General features: G+C 36.7%; 1 protein-coding gene across 9 annotated transcripts in view; it reads right to left on the bottom strand.

Annotated features, from left to right (window-relative positions):
• The window catches only part of PIAS2 (protein inhibitor of activated STAT 2), a 135,560-nt gene that overhangs the window by 49,355 nt on the left and 67,091 nt on the right, over positions 1-19,114 (bottom strand). For 5 of the 9 annotated variants that reach the window (XM_072605191.1, XM_072605192.1, XM_072605188.1 and 2 more), the window contains exon 2: positions 2,334-2,808. In XM_072605191.1, the coding sequence (XP_072461292.1) occupies positions 2,334-2,805 (472 nt within the window). In that variant the 5' untranslated portion in view covers positions 2,806-2,808. Of the gene's footprint in view, positions 1-2,333; positions 2,809-15,684; positions 16,189-19,114 lie in introns of those variants that run through there. The other 4 variants (XM_072605186.1, XM_072605187.1, XM_072605193.1 and 1 more) reach the window with 2 other exon arrangements.

Below are 19,114 nucleotides of genomic sequence, written 5' to 3'. Positions count from 1 at the left end.
TAGAATAAAACTTTCAACCACTGCACATGCTACTGCCATACTATCTATGTAAAATCACCTTAAGTCCTCCACGAAATGTTTGTGACAATACTTTTGCCCTCAACTATGTCACTGGAGTCAAGTACTCATTATTCTTCCTAGAGTAGAAATCTGTATTATTGTTTGTCCTACACTAGATTATAAAATGTTTACTCTCGCAAAACCTACCACAATTCTAGGAGCAGAAACTTAATAATACTTGATGGATGACTGAAAAATGAAATAATCACATAAAGAACAGAAAACAATCATTATGGTTGTCTGTGGTTCAAACACTAGTGGAAACTTCAGATAAAAGTCAAATGTTAATACAAGGTTTTGAACATTGGTCAATTTGAAGGACTGGCACCATTTATAAAAACATTAATAAAGTGAAGTAGGTTTAGGGCAGAGTTCGGCCTATAGTAGAACTTTTAAAATGTATTGAAAGGAAATGAACTGACTATTATTAAACTTTAAGAGCAAATAAGAAATCCATGTATTAGGCGACAGTTCTTTTCTTTGGAGAAGTGTGGGACAATGCATGTGGAAAAATGCATTCACTGGCATGTTAGTTTGCTTTTCTACCAGACTGATATTCTTTAAAATGTGTCTGTGAAGCTGGAGACAGAATTTTAGAAGTCATTTTTACAGAGATGACTGCTTATGCTATGGGAGAGAATGAAAAGTTAGCATAACTGTACAATACTTAAGATTACATACCTAATTTCTACTTCAATGATTCTCAGATTTTTTTGTAGCAGTCAAAATTTAAACAAAACTTCCAACAGAATTCTAGCAGTAAAATCTTTTAAAATTAATTTGTGTCTATTACTAAATGTACCAAAAAATGCAAATTTCTTAAAAATCTTACTTTTAATCAACTTGTATTCTGACTCTAACAAAATTACAAATAAGGATGTATTTTTTTGCTAATAAACTGTAAACAGGGAAGAGTGGTAGCCTTACGCCATTTTTGCACTTACATCATAATAATGCAGCTTTCATTCCTGTTTATCTTGAAAATGCCAATTCACACAAATATATGACCATAAAAGAGGAGAATTACTTATTTATTCAATTTTTGAAATATAAGGAAACTCAAACAACTCAAAAGTGAATAACAAAGATCTGCAATCCTCTTAAAAATAAGTCAAAAGACATTTCTATAAACTATTAAAAATTCAATGTTCCTCTATGATCAGGTCAATCTATTTGCTTGGGGATAATACCATCTTCATTTCTATCTCTTAGGGCTACACTCACCTCCTTCCCCTTCAACATATCCAAATCCTATTCATCCTTCAAGATCGTGTCAAACCCTACATCCATTATAAAGTCTTCTCCAACAAATATCACATACTGTTATGGTGCTTTACTGTTTTTTTATGCATTGTCTGTCCAAGTCATAAATATCCACGCTTATGCCACCAAAAAGTGAAATATAATGGGCTATTTTAATAATTCTCTAAGGTAAAATCATCAGGTGTACTCTAAAATCCTATGATACTAAGTAGTGCCATTTTATTATATAACATTGCTTACTTTTCTAACTATCCTCTTTAAGAAAAAAGAAAGAAAATACAACTGTAGCAGTAACCATGAAGAAGCTTAAAATGTCTTCTCCTATCTTTATCCTCACATTTCTTTCATAATCACTCTACCTTGGAAAATGAAGGGCATTCCAAGAACACATTCATCTTTTCCCTGGACCTTTTGTCTTGTTTCGTCTGAAGTACCCCCAACCCAATCTCCTAAATCTACCTTATACTCTTCTTGAGTCATCCTCTCAGTGATCACTGTAAAGCAGGATCACCAAAACTACAACCAATGTTAATATCTATAGCAATGCTAGACTTAAAAACAAACAGGCAATACTCTTCAGAAACAAAAACCTTTTTTGTCAAACACCTAGCAAGTATACATTAAAAAACAGTATTACTTAGGAAAAAAGACCATAACCTTAAAATCACATTCTAAACAAATGTCTTCTCAATATGGTTTTTATCCGTACAACTGAATGGATTTCTGGGTCATGGCGCCGAGGGGGGATGTGTGCGGTAAAAAAGCAAAACCAAAGGTTTTGCAAAAGGTTGGCAAAATATGATATTATACAAATAAAACTCAGGTTAAAATGTAATGGAAGTATAATTAAATGAATAGTCAAGCACTAGGAAAAAAATCTACAAGTAACCTACATTAATCACTTGATATAACAGCAACTGAAGAATCACTTGTATAGGAACACCAACCCATTTAATGAACAGCTGATGGTTAATTCTATTTAATTTCTAACCAAAAGAAATAACACTTACCTAAACTTGTAGGTTTGATAAGAACATCAAGAACATCATAGAAGGGAAGGCTTTTAAGCTGAACATCAGGGTGGACTGGAGGAATTGGGGGAGATGGCTGCTGCATCTCAAATGAAGGCTTAGTATCTTGGAGGAGCACTGAACCAACAGGAGAAGAAGGAGACTGAGGTGTGACCGAAGTAGAAGGCAATGGGTGGATTCCAGCAACAGTCAAGTCAGGTTCCACGGGTGATGAGCTACTGTCCAAATTGAAAACTGAGGGTTTAATTGAGGACAAATCAGAAAGACCTTCAATTGTCCGTGGGTAACGCCGTCTATAAAGTTCTCTGATTTTAATCTGAACTGCTGGGCTACAGCCACTCTTCAATAAATGCAAAGCCCTCATCAGGAGGTCATGCTTGCGTCCACTTTTATTACGTCCAGCAAAGCCTAACAATACTTGTAGCTCAGAAACCCGAAAACTAGAAACCATATTCTAAAAAAGAAGAAGAAAAAAATACATAAGCCAACAGTTCCTTCTCATGAAAACAAAAATGCTACATATAAAATACAATGTAGCCTGGTTTATCTTCTAGAACATTATTAACCAGCATTTTCACACACCCACTACATGCCAATCACTACTTTTATAATTATACTAAGGAATTAAAAGATCCTGAAGTACCTCTGAAATCTAAGCTAGATTAAATTGCATTCCATAAATTTTAGCACAAAATAATTTTGATGAATAAGTTCTTTGAAAACTGACAATCCATAACACATGACAATCATTCAAAAAGCATTTATTAAGTTCTATTACATTATGAATATGCCAGGCAGCTGGGGCATAAAATCAAAACCAAAACAGTTTACGCGTACATAGCTAAGTAAATGCAAGATATATTCAAAGGCTGAGATGAACCTTGAAGAAAGCTAGGGACTCTAAGAGATAGAAGAAGTGAGGAAGGAATGTAGTTAAAGGCACCGGAGGCAGTCTATATAAAGAAAGAGGAGACATGAAATTGAATGCCATGTGCGGAGGTAAGTAATAATATCACTATGAACCAGGATATCTAATTAAATAAACAAACAAAAAAACAAACCATTATCGTTGTGTTAGATACTAAGTTTGCCATCTCATATTTCTTTAGTAGGTAAAAAAATCTCTTTCCAATTTAAAAATTTATTTCCAAAATTCTCTTCTTAATCGTTCACTAATTCTCTGTCAATATATTAACATGCAATGGAGGTCGAGTTCAGGAAGTTATGCCAGTGGAACAAGTTCTGGCAGAGGCCTTCTATAAAGCTGGAAAATCTCCAAATATATGTGTGCAGTAGCAAACGTGGATCCACTGATGACCTATGTCTATCTCCAGAGACCAGCAGCCTAACTTAAGTTTGAAGAAATTCCTCGTTAGTAAAGGTTAAGCACCAAGAGAATTATTTAGGCTATTGCCAAGAGTAAAGTAGAAGGAAATAAATACATGGATGAAAGCACAGACTTTAAGTACTAAATTAAGTACTTTTCACATTCATATCAGTACTTTTTATGGTACTGAAGAATCAAAAATAAGGTGGATGTCCATCAATTGGGAAAAGGCTAAATAAATTATTATACATGAAATTGAAGGAGTGTTACCAGAAAAAACAAATATGAAGAATTCAGAAAAATAAGAGAAGTCTTGATACAGAGTAAAGAAGAACCAGGAAAACAACATGCATAATGACTATATTAAAGTATATAAAAAGAAGACAAAAAACTCAATTCTGTTTAAGTATAATGACCAATCTTAGAAATGTACCATCTTCCTTCCTTTGGAGATATGGAAGGCCTCTGAGTGTGGAATGCTGCATATGCCCTGTCGATTGGTTTTGCTTACATTTTCCCCAGTGGGGAAAGGTATGCCTGGTAATGACCAATATAAAAACAAAAGGCATTAATAAATAATTTTTAAAAGAGCTGAGGAAAGTACCATAAACCTAAATAATAAAAAAAAAACTTAAAAGAAGTATTCTCCTTGGCTTCAGAGCAGTAATTCATCAAATTAATTAAGCAAAAATAAATTTATTACTTTTACAATATGAACTTTGGGAATTTTCAAGTTACTTCATAGGTAACAACAATTTCAAGAGGTTGGGGATTAGACCTTCAACAGGAAGATTTCCTGATTCAGAGCACTCCTTAAGGAAAGAAAAGGGGAGTAAATACAATTTCGTAGGCAGCATAACTTGAAGAGCAAAACCAAGGAGCTCCTCAAGTCGTGCAGGGTCAATAAAAATGTAATTGCTTGCTTGGCAGCACCCAGAAAATGTTATTTTCAGAGGAAATCTAAACCACACAGTGGCTTCTGTTAGTTTGAAAGTGACTGGGAAAGAGGGATTTCATCAGAACGTCAGGGTGTGCAGCCCTATTGGCAATCCCACATTGAGTTCTCTTTCCACAGAAAGCTAATCGATTACTGTGTGCTTTCTTATATGATTATGATCCTACATCTATTTATGGGTTCTTTTGAGTCCTCTAGGTCTCCTGCATTTTCTATGGGGTAAAATAGATTGGGGTTAGGAATGGTTTTATCCATATACCCTAAACATACTACATTTTCCTAAAAAAACTCAAGGCAGGGGCAATAAGCTAGAGAGACAATATCTGATCAACCCCATAATCCAATCCATGTGAACCTAGACTTACATTATGATCTCTATTATCTCTATGCAAAACTGTTATTCACATAGTACCACTCCACTGACCTTGAAAGTTCTGAATGCCTTCCACTACAAATAGCATCTCAACGTAGGTCTAAGCTCCAAGGCTTCAAGGAACTTTGCAGAAGCTTGTCTATTTATCACTACCTAGCTCCTTCCCTTCCCCAGGCCTCCCCCTCCCACAAGAAGCATCATTCTTCTATTTTAGATTTTGAAACAACATAGCACTCAGATGTAAAGAGATGAGACTCACAAGAAGGCAAAGTAGAAGGACAGACCTGTAAAAGCTCTCCTCCCACAGCCCATAAGATACCTGTAAAAAATAACTCTAAACAAATTCTAGAGTAGCAGAAGCCACAAAACAACAGAGTGAAAGAAATTTCCAGTACAAGGAAGCCTGGAAAGCCGACAGGAAAGATCTATCACACCAGGCACAGAACAGAGTGCAACTCAGTCTTGGCCACGTGGCACTGCAGGTACAGGCCCAAAGCAAGCCTCAGGAGGTGAAATCCCTGCCAGCAGCTGTGGTTCTGACTCCTCAACCAACAAATGCCAAAGATGACTTCAAAGGTCAGCAAGAAAGCTCTTTCACCTGCAGTCTAGCTAGCCCTGGTCCCAGGCAGCAGCAGCGTCCATTTTTGTAGCCCTCAGCCTAAAGATCCTGAGGAAATTGAGTCTCTGATCTGGGTCTCAGCCCTGAGTGGTGACCCTGGGGTGAGAAGAAGCACTAGCTGGTATGGAAGCGTTGGTGGGGGCTCTGGAGAGGAAATTCTACTCACAAATCCTGGGCATAAAAGCTTACCGTTGCTCCCAGACCAAAGGGCAGGCCAGGAGAGTAGTAAACTTCTCTTCATTGATTGTGTCACCTTGGAGGAACTGAGAACCTACAGGTCCATAGAATATACCGTTCTCTTGACAAAGGACTCAAAAGGCTGGGAAAATGCCCAAAAAAGGGAAAAAAAAATAAGCCTATAGAAGATTACTTTCTTGGTGAACAGGTACTTTCTTCCATCCTTTAAGATGAGGAAGAACGAAGCATACCATCACAGGAAGACATAAAAGTCAAGGCTTCTGCATCCAAAACTTCCAAAATAAATGTGCAATGGTATCAGGCCATGAAAGAGTTCAAAAAGGATTTTGAAAATGAAGTAAGAGAGGTGGAGGAAAAATTTGGAAGAGGAAGGAGAATGATGCAAGAAAATTATGAAAAGTGAGTCAACAGCATGCTAAAGGAGACCCAAAAAATTGCTGAAGAAAATAACACCTTTAAAAATAGACTAACTCAAAAGGCAAAAGAGGTCCAAAAAGCCAATGAGGAGAAGAATGCTTTCAAAAGCAGAATTAGCCAAATGGAAAAAGAGGTTCAAAAGCTCACTGAAGAAAATAGATCTTTAAAAATTAGAATGGAGCAGGTGGAAACTAATGAAGAAACCAAGAAATTGTAAAACAAAACCAAAAGAATGAAAAAACGGAAGATAATGTGAAACATCTCATTGGAAAAACAACTGACATGGAAAACAGATCCAGGAGAGACAGTTTAAAAATTATGGGACTATTTGAAAGCCATGATCAAAAAAAGAGCCTAGACATCACCTTTCATGAAATTATCAAGAAAAACTGCGCTGATACTCTAGAACCAGAAGGTGAAATAAATACTGAAAGAATCCACTGATCACCTCCTGAAAGGGATCAGAAAAGAAAAACTCCTGACTCCCAGGTCAAGGAGAAAATATTGCAAGCAGCCAGAAAGAAACAATTCAAGCATTATGGAAATACATTCAGGATAACACAAACCTAGCAGCTTCTACATTAAGGGATCAAAAAAAGGGCTTGGAATATGATATTCCAGAAGTCAAAGGAACTAGGATTCAAAACAAGAATCACCTACCCAGCAAAACTGACTATAATACTTCAGGGGAAAAAATGGTCATTCAATGAAATAGAGGACTTTCAAGCATTCTTGATGAAAACACCAGAGCTTAATGGAAAATTTGACTTTCAAACACAAGAATCAAGAAAAGCATGAAAAGGTAAACTGGAAAGAGAAATCATAAGAGACTTACTAAAGTTGAACTGTTTACATTCCGACAAGGAAAAATAATATTTGTAACTCTTGAAACTTTTCTCAGTATTTGGGTAGTTGGAAGGATTATACACATGTATATATAGAAGGAGCATATAAGGTGAGTTGAATAGGAAGGGATGATATCTAAAGAAATAAAATTAAGGGATAAGAGAGGAATATATTGGGAGGAGAAAGGGAGACAAGGAATGGGACAAATGATCTCATAAAAGAGGCAAGAAAAAGCTTTTTCACTGGAGGGGAAAAGTGGGGAGGTGAGAGGGGAAAAGTGAAGCTTACTCTCATTACATGTGGCTTAAAGAAGGAATAACATGCACACTCAATTTGGTATGACAATTTATCTTACACTACAGGAAAGTAGGGGAGAAAGGGATAAGTGGGGTATGGGGGAATGATAGAAGGGAGGGATAATGGGAGGAGGGAATAATTAGAAGTAAAGACTTTAGAGGAGGGAAAAGGTCAGAAGAGAGAATAGAATAAATGGGGGGCAGGATAGGATGGAGGGAAATGTAGTTAGTCTTTCACAACATGGTTATTATGGAATAATAGTAGTGTAGTTTTTGCAAAACTACACATATATAGGCTATATTGAATTGCATGCCTTCTCAGTAGGGATGGGTGGGGAGGGGGGTAGAGAGAAAAGCTGGAACTCAAAGTTTTAGGAAAGAATGTTGAGAATTGTTTTTGCATGCAACTGGGAAATAAGAAATACAGGTGATGGGGTACAGAAATCTATCTTGCCCTATAAGAAAAGAGAGAAGATGGGGATAAGGAAAGGGAGGGGTATGACAGAAGGGAGGGCAGATTGGGAGAAGGGGTAATCAGAATGCACAGTGTTTGAGGTGGGGGAGGGGAGAGATGGGGAGAAAATTTGGAACTCTAAATTTTGTGGAAATGAATGTGGAAAACTAAAAAAAAATAAACTAAAAAAAAAAACAGATGAGACTCTCTAGTCAGACTATATTAGAAGTGTTAGCCTCAATCAGGGATTCCATAGTTTAGCAAGCACATTGATGAGCTGGAGGTCTTACAAAGAAAAACAGCCAGGGTAGTAAAGACCTTGATTCCATCAAAGTCAGTTGAAAAAACTGGAGATGTTTAGCCTGGGGACTAGAAGACTCAAGAAGGATAGGACAGCTGTCTTCAGTATTGGAAGAGTCGTCACATGGAAAATTTGACTGTTTGACCCCAGAGGGAAGAACTGGGAATAATAGGTGGAAGTTGTAAAGAGGAAATTTTGGTCCTGTCAGGAAAGACTTCCTAACAACCTGAGATAGCCAAAAATGGGAAGTCTTAGGAGGTAGTCAGTTCCCCCAACTGGATATCTAAGCAGAGGCTGGATGACAACTCATCAGGTGTACTGTAGTAAGGACTCTTTTTCTTACATAAGTTAGATCCCTTACAACTTTAAAATTCTATATAAGATTCTATAAGTCCAAATTCAATACTGAATTATGTACATCACTCCAAATGATTTCAAGAAGAGCAGAATAATTACTGAATGGTAATTTTACCATAATTAAAATATTCTAGAGAAAAAAATTAATATATGAATATTAAGTATGTAAAAATTTAAGCAACCTATGAAAGTTTATATTCACATTCAGTGAAAATCAAGACTTCTGGATGACTGAGCATATACATGAAGATGTGAAAATGCCTCTAAACCACAAGGAAAATCCTAAGTATTTTACTATACTTGTACCCTACAGAGAGAGGAGTGGAACTATTGGCATACAAACCTTCTGACTTACTACGTTTAAAGTTAAGTTAGGAAAAATTAGAAAACGGGAAAAAAGTTAAGAAAAATAAAAATGCCTATGCAGTACCCATATGCTGTAAGCATCTGACATCCAAAACAAAGGATCCCACCTTTTCAGTAATAAGTTAAATTAGCGTTCGTAAACAATTTAAACTCTATGATTGCTGTCTTGGTATCAACCAACAACACTGCAGAAATGAAAAAGGATACACAGGACCAAAAGTCATTTTTTTGTTTTGCCATGGTCAACACATTCAGCAATAAGTGGGTAAGCCACTGGTGAGGAGCCTCATCATACTGAGAGAGGCAGATTAGTGGAAAGCAGCTGCAATCTGTCTCTTGCCAATACCATAACTGAAGTATTCCAGGATCAAAGTTTTCACTATCCTTGCTTTCAAGAACCCAGGATCTCCTTCATGCCACAATGAAGCACCAGAGTAGGATTATGATGAAGAAAAATATGTACTGCATTAAGGAAAAATCTCTTATTTCTAATATTTTTAAAGTTAGGCTAGTTTAGATAAAAGTTATGCTTCCCCCTCAAACACAATAATAATTTATTGAGTAATTGTAATACACAGGGGATATCACTAAAGTAACTATGATGATGATATCTGTAAGATTTTTTTTTTTTAAATGAACAATGAGTATCTACCTGGGGCTTAAATGAAACATTTCCACCCTTACACACTCTGCCCACCTGAAATGAAAAGATCAAATACACTCTTTGATTTCTACTTTTACATATTCTCTCTCTCTTATGTTGAGGGTGTTAAATAAGAAAAAGTAGAAGTACTGGGAGATGGGGAGAGTGGGTTCTATTCTAAGGGATCAAAAAAGGGTAAAATAGCATCAGCGCAGAAAGGAAGAAGGGGATTGAATTATTTCTTGTAACTGTGATTTCTGAAAATAAAAAATGAGAGAGGAAGGAGTGGGGGTAAATGGGCATCAAATAAACCTCAGTCTTATCTGAAACAGACAAAGGATGGTTGACACACATACAAACTTAAGAGTTCAGAAAAGAAATATATCAAACAGAGCTGGGAAACCAATAGGGATGTGATGGTAAAAGGGAAAATAATACTAGTTACAGGCAAAACAAATGGCCTATTCCTGAAGGAGGTGGCGTGCACACGCGTGTGTGTGTGTGTGTGTGTGTGTGTGTGCGTGTGTGTGGGCTTGTGTGTGTGTGTGTGTGTGTGTGTGTGTGTGAAAAAGAAGAGAATTAGACTAGAGAATGGCTGAACAAACCATAGCATAGGAATGTAATGGAATATTGTTGCATAATAAAAAATGACATTAAGAGATGATTTCAGAGAAACCTGGGAATATAAGCTGATAGTGGGTGTAGTGAGCCAAACCAGGAAAACATCTTTTACAAGGACATATCCTTCCCCATCCCAGAGGGCCATACAATATTAAAACAAGGATTTTTAAAGATAAAGAAAACAGATTAGAAAAATATCCAGCAAAACCAATCAAGACATTGAAAAACTCTGAAACTATAATTTCAAAACTATAGTGATGCACTCTACCTTTGAATCTTCTACCAATGCAAAAGAATATATGAATGTGTATCGCTTTCTTGAAGCCAAGTCTGTTCTTTGCCTTTTTCCGACTTCACTTCTTTTGTAAGCAACAGAAAATTCTTTCCTAATTTATGTTTTCCAGCACATCAAAAACTAGGTTCATGAATACCACTGTTTTTGACTCTTCTTTTTCCAGTTTCTTCTGTTACTCCACCTATCTTTACACCAATACCAGATGGTTTTATTGACTACTGCTTTGTAATAGTTTGAGGTATGAAAGTATGATTCTTTTTATCACTACCCCTGATATTCCAGATATTTTATTTTTACAAATTTTGCTATTATTTTACTGAATTCTGTAAAATAACTCTTTGACAGTTTGGTATAGCATTGAAAGTATAAACTAACTTTAGTTGTATTATCGTTTTTAATATATTACCATGGCCCAGTCATATGAACTTAATATTCCTCCAATTTGAATTTTTTTTATGTATTTAAGGCGCATCTTGTACTTGATTCTATGATTCTATTCAAGTATTCTGTGTGCTTGGTAGATTGATATCCAGATATTTTATGCATTATTTTCTTATATGGAATATAATTTCTTTCTATTATTGCTTCTCAGATTTTATCATAATGTAGAAATGCTGTTGATATTTGATAGTTTTGACAGTTTATTCTGTAACCTCCAACTCTGTTATTATCTCAATTAGTATCACTGCTGATTCCCTAGGATTTTCTAAGTAATCTGCAGGTCATAAGCAAATAGGGATATTCTGTCTTCTCTTTAACTATCTTTATGCTTTTAATGTCTTTCTTTTGTCTTACTGGTATTTCTAGTAAGAAAAACAAATACTGATTTTCTATTTGATTGCATTCAGTAATTCTATTCTGTAACTAAGTCATGTTTGTTTCTGAGTCAAGTTTAAAAGTTGTTTCCCTATAAATCACTTAAATAAAAGAAAACTTATCTCTATGCCACTAGTTGCCCTTGTACAATTAGAAGAAATCTGCTATCTATATACCATTAGTTATTTTTGCAAGTGGACTAAATCAATCAGTATTTCCTAGTTGGGAGGAGAGATTGCTGCTAGTCTGAATCCTGATTTCCAGCCAATGATATTGGTTTCTGACTTTGTAACCAATCATATTGTTTTCCATCTATGATATTTCCTGTTCTTTGTTCTCTTGTATTTGCCAAAACTATACAAAGAGTATTAAGCTCCAACTTGAAGTCTTTTGGCTAGCTGAGGAGCTGAGAGATCCCTTCTACTGGTAATTGCTAAGTCTTACCAATAAAATGAATGTACTTGGAACTTTGTGCCTCAGTTAGTTTAACTACAATCAGTTTTAATGACAACACTAGCATGTCTAGAACTACATCATAAAATAGTGGGGGGAATAGTCATCTTTGCTTTACTCCTGCATTTATAATAGGGACAATTTCTAGTACATTCCCATTGTATATGAGAAACAATATTTAAAAGATCCCAAACTCAGTTCAGAAGCTTGCTGAGCTCAGGTTGAGGGGAAGAGTAGGGGGAAGAGCACAGACTTTACCCTGGAACAGATCACTCTGTGAACAATGAAAGCTTACACATCTCCAATTCAACTGTCCCTGATATCCAGGAATAACACAACACTCAATACTCCAAGAAAGTATCTACAGGACCAGACCAGATCTTTTCTCCAGAAGAATTCCACCCCTAACATTACGCAAGAAGTCAGAAAATCATCTGGAAGAATGAGCAAACAACAAAACTGCCACAAAAACTACCAAGATGACAGAAACTCTTAAGACATAAACGAGAAGAATTATCCCAAAACATCTACAAACTGTGGAACTGAGAATTGATACCCCACTTTATTTTGTATTGTTATTATTGTTTGCTGTTTACAGATGCAGAAACTGAGGCAAAGAGGGTTAAATAACTTGCCCAAGGTCACAAAGCTAGTGTCTGAAGTTGGATTTGAACTCAATAAGATGAGTTTTCCTGATCCTAAGCCCAGCACTCTATCAATTGAGTTACCTAGCTGCCCTAATTTATTACGTATTAAAGATAATTCACTACGTATTCATTAATCCCTATGTTATGTGAAGTCTGAGCTCTCTCAAGTCGGTAACTTCAGCTATCTTGAAATTTTGAAATTGATATTACACGATTAATTCTAGATTGACAAATATATCTAATAGAATCAATATTTGTGAATCATATTCAGACTTGATTATACAGCCCCTATCAGTAAAAATTTTAAGTTTAACTTCCCTACTCCTATGGGCTATAATCTAACCAGAAAAATTCTAATATGTGAACATGTGTTGACAATGGGGGGAAATGAGTCAATCTGGTGATAGGATGTCTGCCCATAAAGGGACTTTCTAGAGGATGTTAGTCCACCTGGTGAAGAACTGATTCAAGCAGCACCAACCAATCAGGAGTGAAAAACATCTTTATGGTGACTATATAAATGCTATAAAAGTTCTTCTGTCTGTTAGTTTTATCTTTAACTATAAGAAATCTTTGGATCCAAGCCATTAGTATTTGGTACACATAGTAATAAACTAACTCATCATGCTCAAAACTGTGCCTCAGTTTCTCTTTATCATAGATTTTTATCATGATAAAACAAAATCTCAAAGCAAAACACAGCTTGGGCACAAATTCAAACAGAACTCAATGAAGCAAGAGTTAGGGCTTTTTTCTTCAAATTAAAGGGTTAAAAGTGTTTTTATAAATGAAGTAAGAGCACTAGAGGAATAAACTGGAAAGAAATGAGATCTGTGGAAGAAAGTCCTGGAAAGAGAATTAACAGCTTTGCACAAGATGTACAAAAAACTTGCCTAAGCCACAAAATCCTGAAAAGCAGAATGAATCAAACAGAAGATAATGACTTCATGAAACAAGAAACATTAAAACGATGTCAAAAATTGAAAATGTAGAAAAAATTTAAAGCATGGAACTGTCAAAACCAATTAAACTAGAAAACAAATTGAGAAAAAAACTTAAGAACCACTGGACTATGTAATTAGCTCTAAGAAAAGTTTAGATATCAAATTTTAAGAAAACTACCCACATCTCACTGACAAAGTAAAAATGGAAAAAAAAATCCATCCATCCTACTGAAAGAACAAAATAATAAATCCCAGGAGCATTATACCCAAAATCCAGAGCTTAAAGAAAAAATCAAAGGAAAAAAATCACTATTAGATAAAGAATAGTAGAATGCTATTTGAATTTCCTTTCCTTTATATTGTAAGTCTTTCTCCTGGAACCATGTAGCATTTCTTATCACTGGAATTGTTAAAATTTATCCATTATGTGTCTTAATTTACAATTTTTTTTCCCTGGAGGTGATGTGTGGATGAAGGGAGGAGGATTCTTTCCATTAACATTTGTCTTTCTGGGTAGTTTTTTGGTAGTATTTCTTACTACCAGTGTTCAGATTTTTCTACTTGTCATTCTTCTGGGAGACCCATAATCTTTAAAAAGTACAGGCATTTTATCTTTGAAAGCATTGTTTGCTTCTTTGGAGATCATGGGTTGTTGTTTTTTACTTTTCTTCTAGAGTGTCCTTTCTTCTGTGCATTTGCATTTCCAATCAGTTGTTCTCTCTCCTTTCTTTGGTTAGGTTTCCCATCCTGGGCTCGAGATTTTCTACTCTACCAAATACTTCTGCGTTATATGCCAAATTCTGCTTTTACATTTCTTTTTTCTCTTTTAAATTGTTCAGGAACATTCTACTGCAGTTTCATTCTCTCTTAGGAATTCACATAGTCCTCTGCCTCCTTAGGAAGTGATTCATTTTCCTCTTACAATATTATTTACAGTTATCTGAACTCTTTTACCTGATCTGAGGACCATATTCATCTCTGTTCATGTCTTCCCTCCTAGGTTTTCTGCTTATGTTCAAGATTTTTACTGAATTTTCTTCTTCCTGAGATCTCTGGTAATTTCAATTAGTATTTCCATGGAGAAATTTCCTCTCAGTACTTCGCAGATAATTTATATATTTTTCCAAATCTCAAGAAAAATCAATTGAAATTGTGATTGTTGGAAAGAAAATAAATCCTTAACTTGACTATTTCAACCCGTGATTCTGTGTACTACTGTTAACCTGACTAGATCTGAATAGCGTATTATTCAAATACTTCTCAATGTCTGGTAGAGCAATGAAGTGACTTAACCATTCTAGAAAGTAATTTGAAATTATGCTAAGTAACTAAAATGCTCATAATAGAGTACCACTCCCACACATACAATCCAAAAAGGTCAATGATCCTCTTCCAACCCCCCCACCATCAACACCACCAAAAGGCTCCAAATGCACCAAAATACTTAGAGTAGCACTTTTGGTAGAAGCGAAGAACTGGAAAGAAGTATATGCCTATTGACTGGTAAATGGCTATACAAATTTTGGTAGATTAATGTAATGAAATATTACTCAGCTATAGAAAACAATTAGCATAAAGAATACACAGAAGCATGGGAAGATTTACTGTAAATGATGCAAAGTGAAGTAGACGGATCCAATCAAAATACAGAATGAATGAGTGAAAAGCATGTGTTAATCTAAGAGAATGTCCATAAATTGAGAAATGGCTGAATAAATGTGGTATATGAATGTAATGTAATATTACTGTGATGTAAAACAATAACAAAAGACATGGAATCAGAAAAAAAATGGGAGGACCAATACAAAACAATGTAAAACTAAATGATAAGATACAGAGGAATACAATAGGAAAGTATATGTAGAATCTATACAGAATTGTATGCAGTCGTGGGGAGGGAGGGAGGTAGTGGGGGGTGGGTGGGGAGGGATAAAATCGCAATTGTATGGCAGTGATTGTTAAACATTAAAAAAATAAAAAAATTAATAAAAAAAAAAAAAAGATACAGAGGAATAAAGAAAAACTTTAAAAGACTTAAGAACTATTGTATGGGATCAGAGGACTGAAAGTTTACATCCCTTGGTGGTCACCTAGGCAGCGAGATGGCACAGTGGATAGAGCACAAGGCCTAGAATCAGAAGTTCAAACCTGTCCTCAAATTTTCTAGTAGCATGACCCTGGGCAAGTCACTCAACTTCTGTTTGTCTCGGTTTTCTCTTCCAGAAAATAAGAATTATAACAGCACTATTTCCCAAGGTAGTAGTGAGGATTAAATGAGATAATAATTGTAAAGTGTGTTAGCACAGGGTCTGCAACATAGTAAGCAGTAAGAAAATATTAGCTATCATTATTAATGCAGTGGACAACCACAACTCTTCCAGATTAATGAACACTCTACTCACCTTCTGAGGGAGAGATGATGAGTTTTTAGTGCAGAATGAGACATTTTCATACATAGGTAAATTTGTAGATTTATTTTGCATTGCTAGGCTTTTCTATTTCAAGAATTTTGTGTTGTTCTTCTTAAAGGGGAAAAAAACTATAGCAACACTACACATAGAAAAGAAAGAAAAGAGGGTCACTAAAATATTTTTTCACAGTACAAAAAACACAAGGAACTTCAAGAAACACAAATAATCAAGACAGTTTCAAAATATATTGAATCTATGATATACTTTTCAAAAAAGCAAACTCAAGGGGAGGAGCCAAGATGGTGGAGTAGAAAGATACACATATGCTAGCTCCGAACCCACAGCCCATAAAATACCTGTAAAGAAGAACTCTCAACAAATTCGAGAGCAGCAGAAGCCACAGAACAACGGAGTGGAGGAGATTTCTGTTCCAGAGAGACCTGAAAAACTGACGCCAAAGGTCTGTCGCACACCGGACCCGGAGCAGAGCCCAGCCCTGCCTTGGCTGCACAGCACCAGGAGAGCAGACCCAAGCACGCTTCAGGGACGGAATCTCCAGCAGCCTCGAAGGTCCCTCCACCCACAGGTGCCAAAGGTCAGTGAGAGGGTCCCCATAGGGAGTGGGGTGTCCCCATAACTCAGGCCCCCTCAGGAGGCAGCAGCAGAGGTGGCAGCAGACCAGGGCTTCCAAAGCAGGCAGGAGCTTGGATCCATTGTGGAAGGTCTCCCCGTAAACCCCCTGAGGGAACTGAGCCCCGTGTGGCAGCCCTGCCCCCACCAGAGCACCTGAACTTAATGTCACACAGAATAGCAGCCCCGCCTCCGCCAAAACACTTGGGGCTGGAAGGCAGCATTTGAATCTCAGCCCCTAAGGACTGGCTGGGCGGATCATGAGGCAAGGTGTGTGTGGAGAGGTCACTCAGAAGTCAAGTCGCTGGCTGGGAAAATGCCCAGAAAAGGGAAAAAAAATAAGACTATAGAAGGTTACTTTCTTGGTGAACAGATATTTCCTCCCTTCCCTTCTGATGAGGAAGAACAATGCTTACCATCAGGGAAAGACATAGAAATCAAGGCTTCTGTGTCCCAAACATCCAAAATAAATATTCAGTGGGCTCAGGCCATGGAAGAGCTCAAAAAGGATTTTGAAAATTAAGTTAGAGAGGTGGAGGAAAAACTGGGAAGAGAAATGAGAGAGATGAAAGAAAAGTATGAAAAGCAGGTCAACACCTTGCTAAAGGAGACCCAAAAAAATGCTGAAGAAAATAACACCTTGAAAAATAGGCCGACTCAATTGGCAAAAGAGGTTCAAAAAGCCAATGAGGAGAAGAATGCTTTCAAAAGCAGAATTAGCCAAATGGAAAAGGAGATTCAAAAGCTCACTGAAGAAAATAGTTCTTTCCAAATTAGAATGGAACAGATGGAGGCTAATGACTTTATGAGAAACCAAGAAATCACAAAACAAAACCAAAAGAATGAAAAAATGGAAGATAATGTGAAATATCTCATTGGAAAAACAATTGACCTGGAAAATAGATCCAGGAGAGACAATTTAAAAATTATGGGACTACTTGAAAGCCTTGATCAAAAAAAGAGCCTAGACATCATCTTTTACGAGATTATCAAGGAAAACTGCCCTGAGATTCTAGAACCAGGGGGCAAAATAAATATTGAAAGAATCCACCAAATCACCTCCTGAAAGAGATCCAAAAAGAGAAACTCCTAGGAACATTGTGGCCAAATTCCAGAGTTCCCTGGTCAAGGAGAAAATATTGCAAGCAGCTAGAAAGAAATAATTCAAGTATTGTGGAAATACAATCAGGATAACACGAGACCTAGCAGCTTCTACATGAAGAAATTGAAGGGCATGGAATAGGATATTCCAGAAGTCAAAGGAACTAGGATCAAAACCAAGAATCACCTACCCAGAAAAAGTGAGTATAATACTTCAGGGGAAAAAATGGTCTTTCAATGAAATTGGAGACTTTCAAGCATTCTTGATGAAAAGACCAGAGCTGAAAAGAAAATTTGACTTTCAAACACAAGAATGAAGAGAAGCATGAAAAGGTGAACAGCAAAGAGAAGTCATAAGGGACTTTACTGAAGTTGAACTGTTTACACTCCTACATGGAAAGACAATATTTGTAACTCTTGAAACTTTTCAGTATCTGGGTAGTTGCTGGGATTACATACACATACATACACACAGAGACAGAGAGCACAGAGTGAATGGAATAGGATGGGATTATATCTTAAAAAAATGAAATTAAGCAGTGAGAGAGAAATGTATTGGGAGGACAAAGGGAGAAATGGAATGGGGCAAATTATCTCTCATAAAAGAGGCAAGCAAAAGACTTTTTAGTGGAGGGAAAAAGAGGGGAGGTGAAAGAAAAACATGAAGTTTACTCTCATCACATTCCACTAAAGGAAGGCATAAAATGCACACTCATTTTGGTATGAAAACCTATCTTACAATACAGGAAAGTGAGGGAGAAGGGGATAAGCAGGGTAGGGGGGATGATGGAAGGGAGAGCATGGGGAGGAGGGAGAAATTTGAGGTCAACACTCTTGGGGAGGGACAGGATCAAAAGAAAGAACAGAAGCAAAGGGGGGCAGGATAGGATGGAGGGAAATATAGTCTTACACAACATGACTATTATGGAAGTCATTTGCAAAACTACACAGATACGGCCTATATCAAATTGCCTGCCTTCCAAAGGGAATGGGTGGGGAGGGAGGGATGAAGAGAAGTTGGAACTCAAAGTTTTAGGAACAACTGTTGAGTACTGTTCTTGCTACTAGGAAATAAGAAATACAGGTAATGGGGTATAGAAAGTTATCTGGCCCTACAGGACAAAAGAGAAGATGGGGACAAGGGAAGGGAGGGATGATAGAAGAGAGGGCAGATTGGTGATGGGGCAATTAGAATGCTCAGTGTTTTGGGGTGGGGGAGGGGACAAATGGGGAGAAAATTTGGAACCCACAATTTTGTGAAAATGAATGTTAAAAGTTAAATAAATAAATTTAAAATAAAAAACAAAAAAGCAAACTCACGTAGATTGAACTCACATTGTAAAGGAGACAATACACAAAGTTTCTGCAGCAAATGAGATGGAACACCAACAGGGTCCTTGGGGTGCAGTAGCAAAGCAGATGGCAATTATCTCTTCTTCAGAATCATTCCACTGATAAAACTGTATCAATTTCTGATTTGGAACTATTTGAAAAAGCCAAGGACTCTGGTGGCAAAAACTTTCCCTTCCAGTCTTCTTTACTATGGCTGCAGAAGAAGTTGCTAGGCCATATCTCCAGAGGTGAGTTCCTAAGGTGATGGCTGAAGGTTCTAGGCAGGAAGCACTATTTCTCCCATCTGGAGTTCTGAGTCCTCAACTGTCTCTAAGAGGAGATGGTGGTTACGCTGGGG

The sequence above is a fragment of the Notamacropus eugenii genome, chromosome 4, assembly GCF_028372415.1.
Source record: "Notamacropus eugenii isolate mMacEug1 chromosome 4, mMacEug1.pri_v2, whole genome shotgun sequence".
Classification (NCBI taxonomy): domain Eukaryota; kingdom Metazoa; phylum Chordata; class Mammalia; order Diprotodontia; family Macropodidae; genus Notamacropus; species Notamacropus eugenii.
Note: the sequence above shows the minus strand (reverse complement) of the source record. Positions and strands in the feature narration are given on the sequence as shown.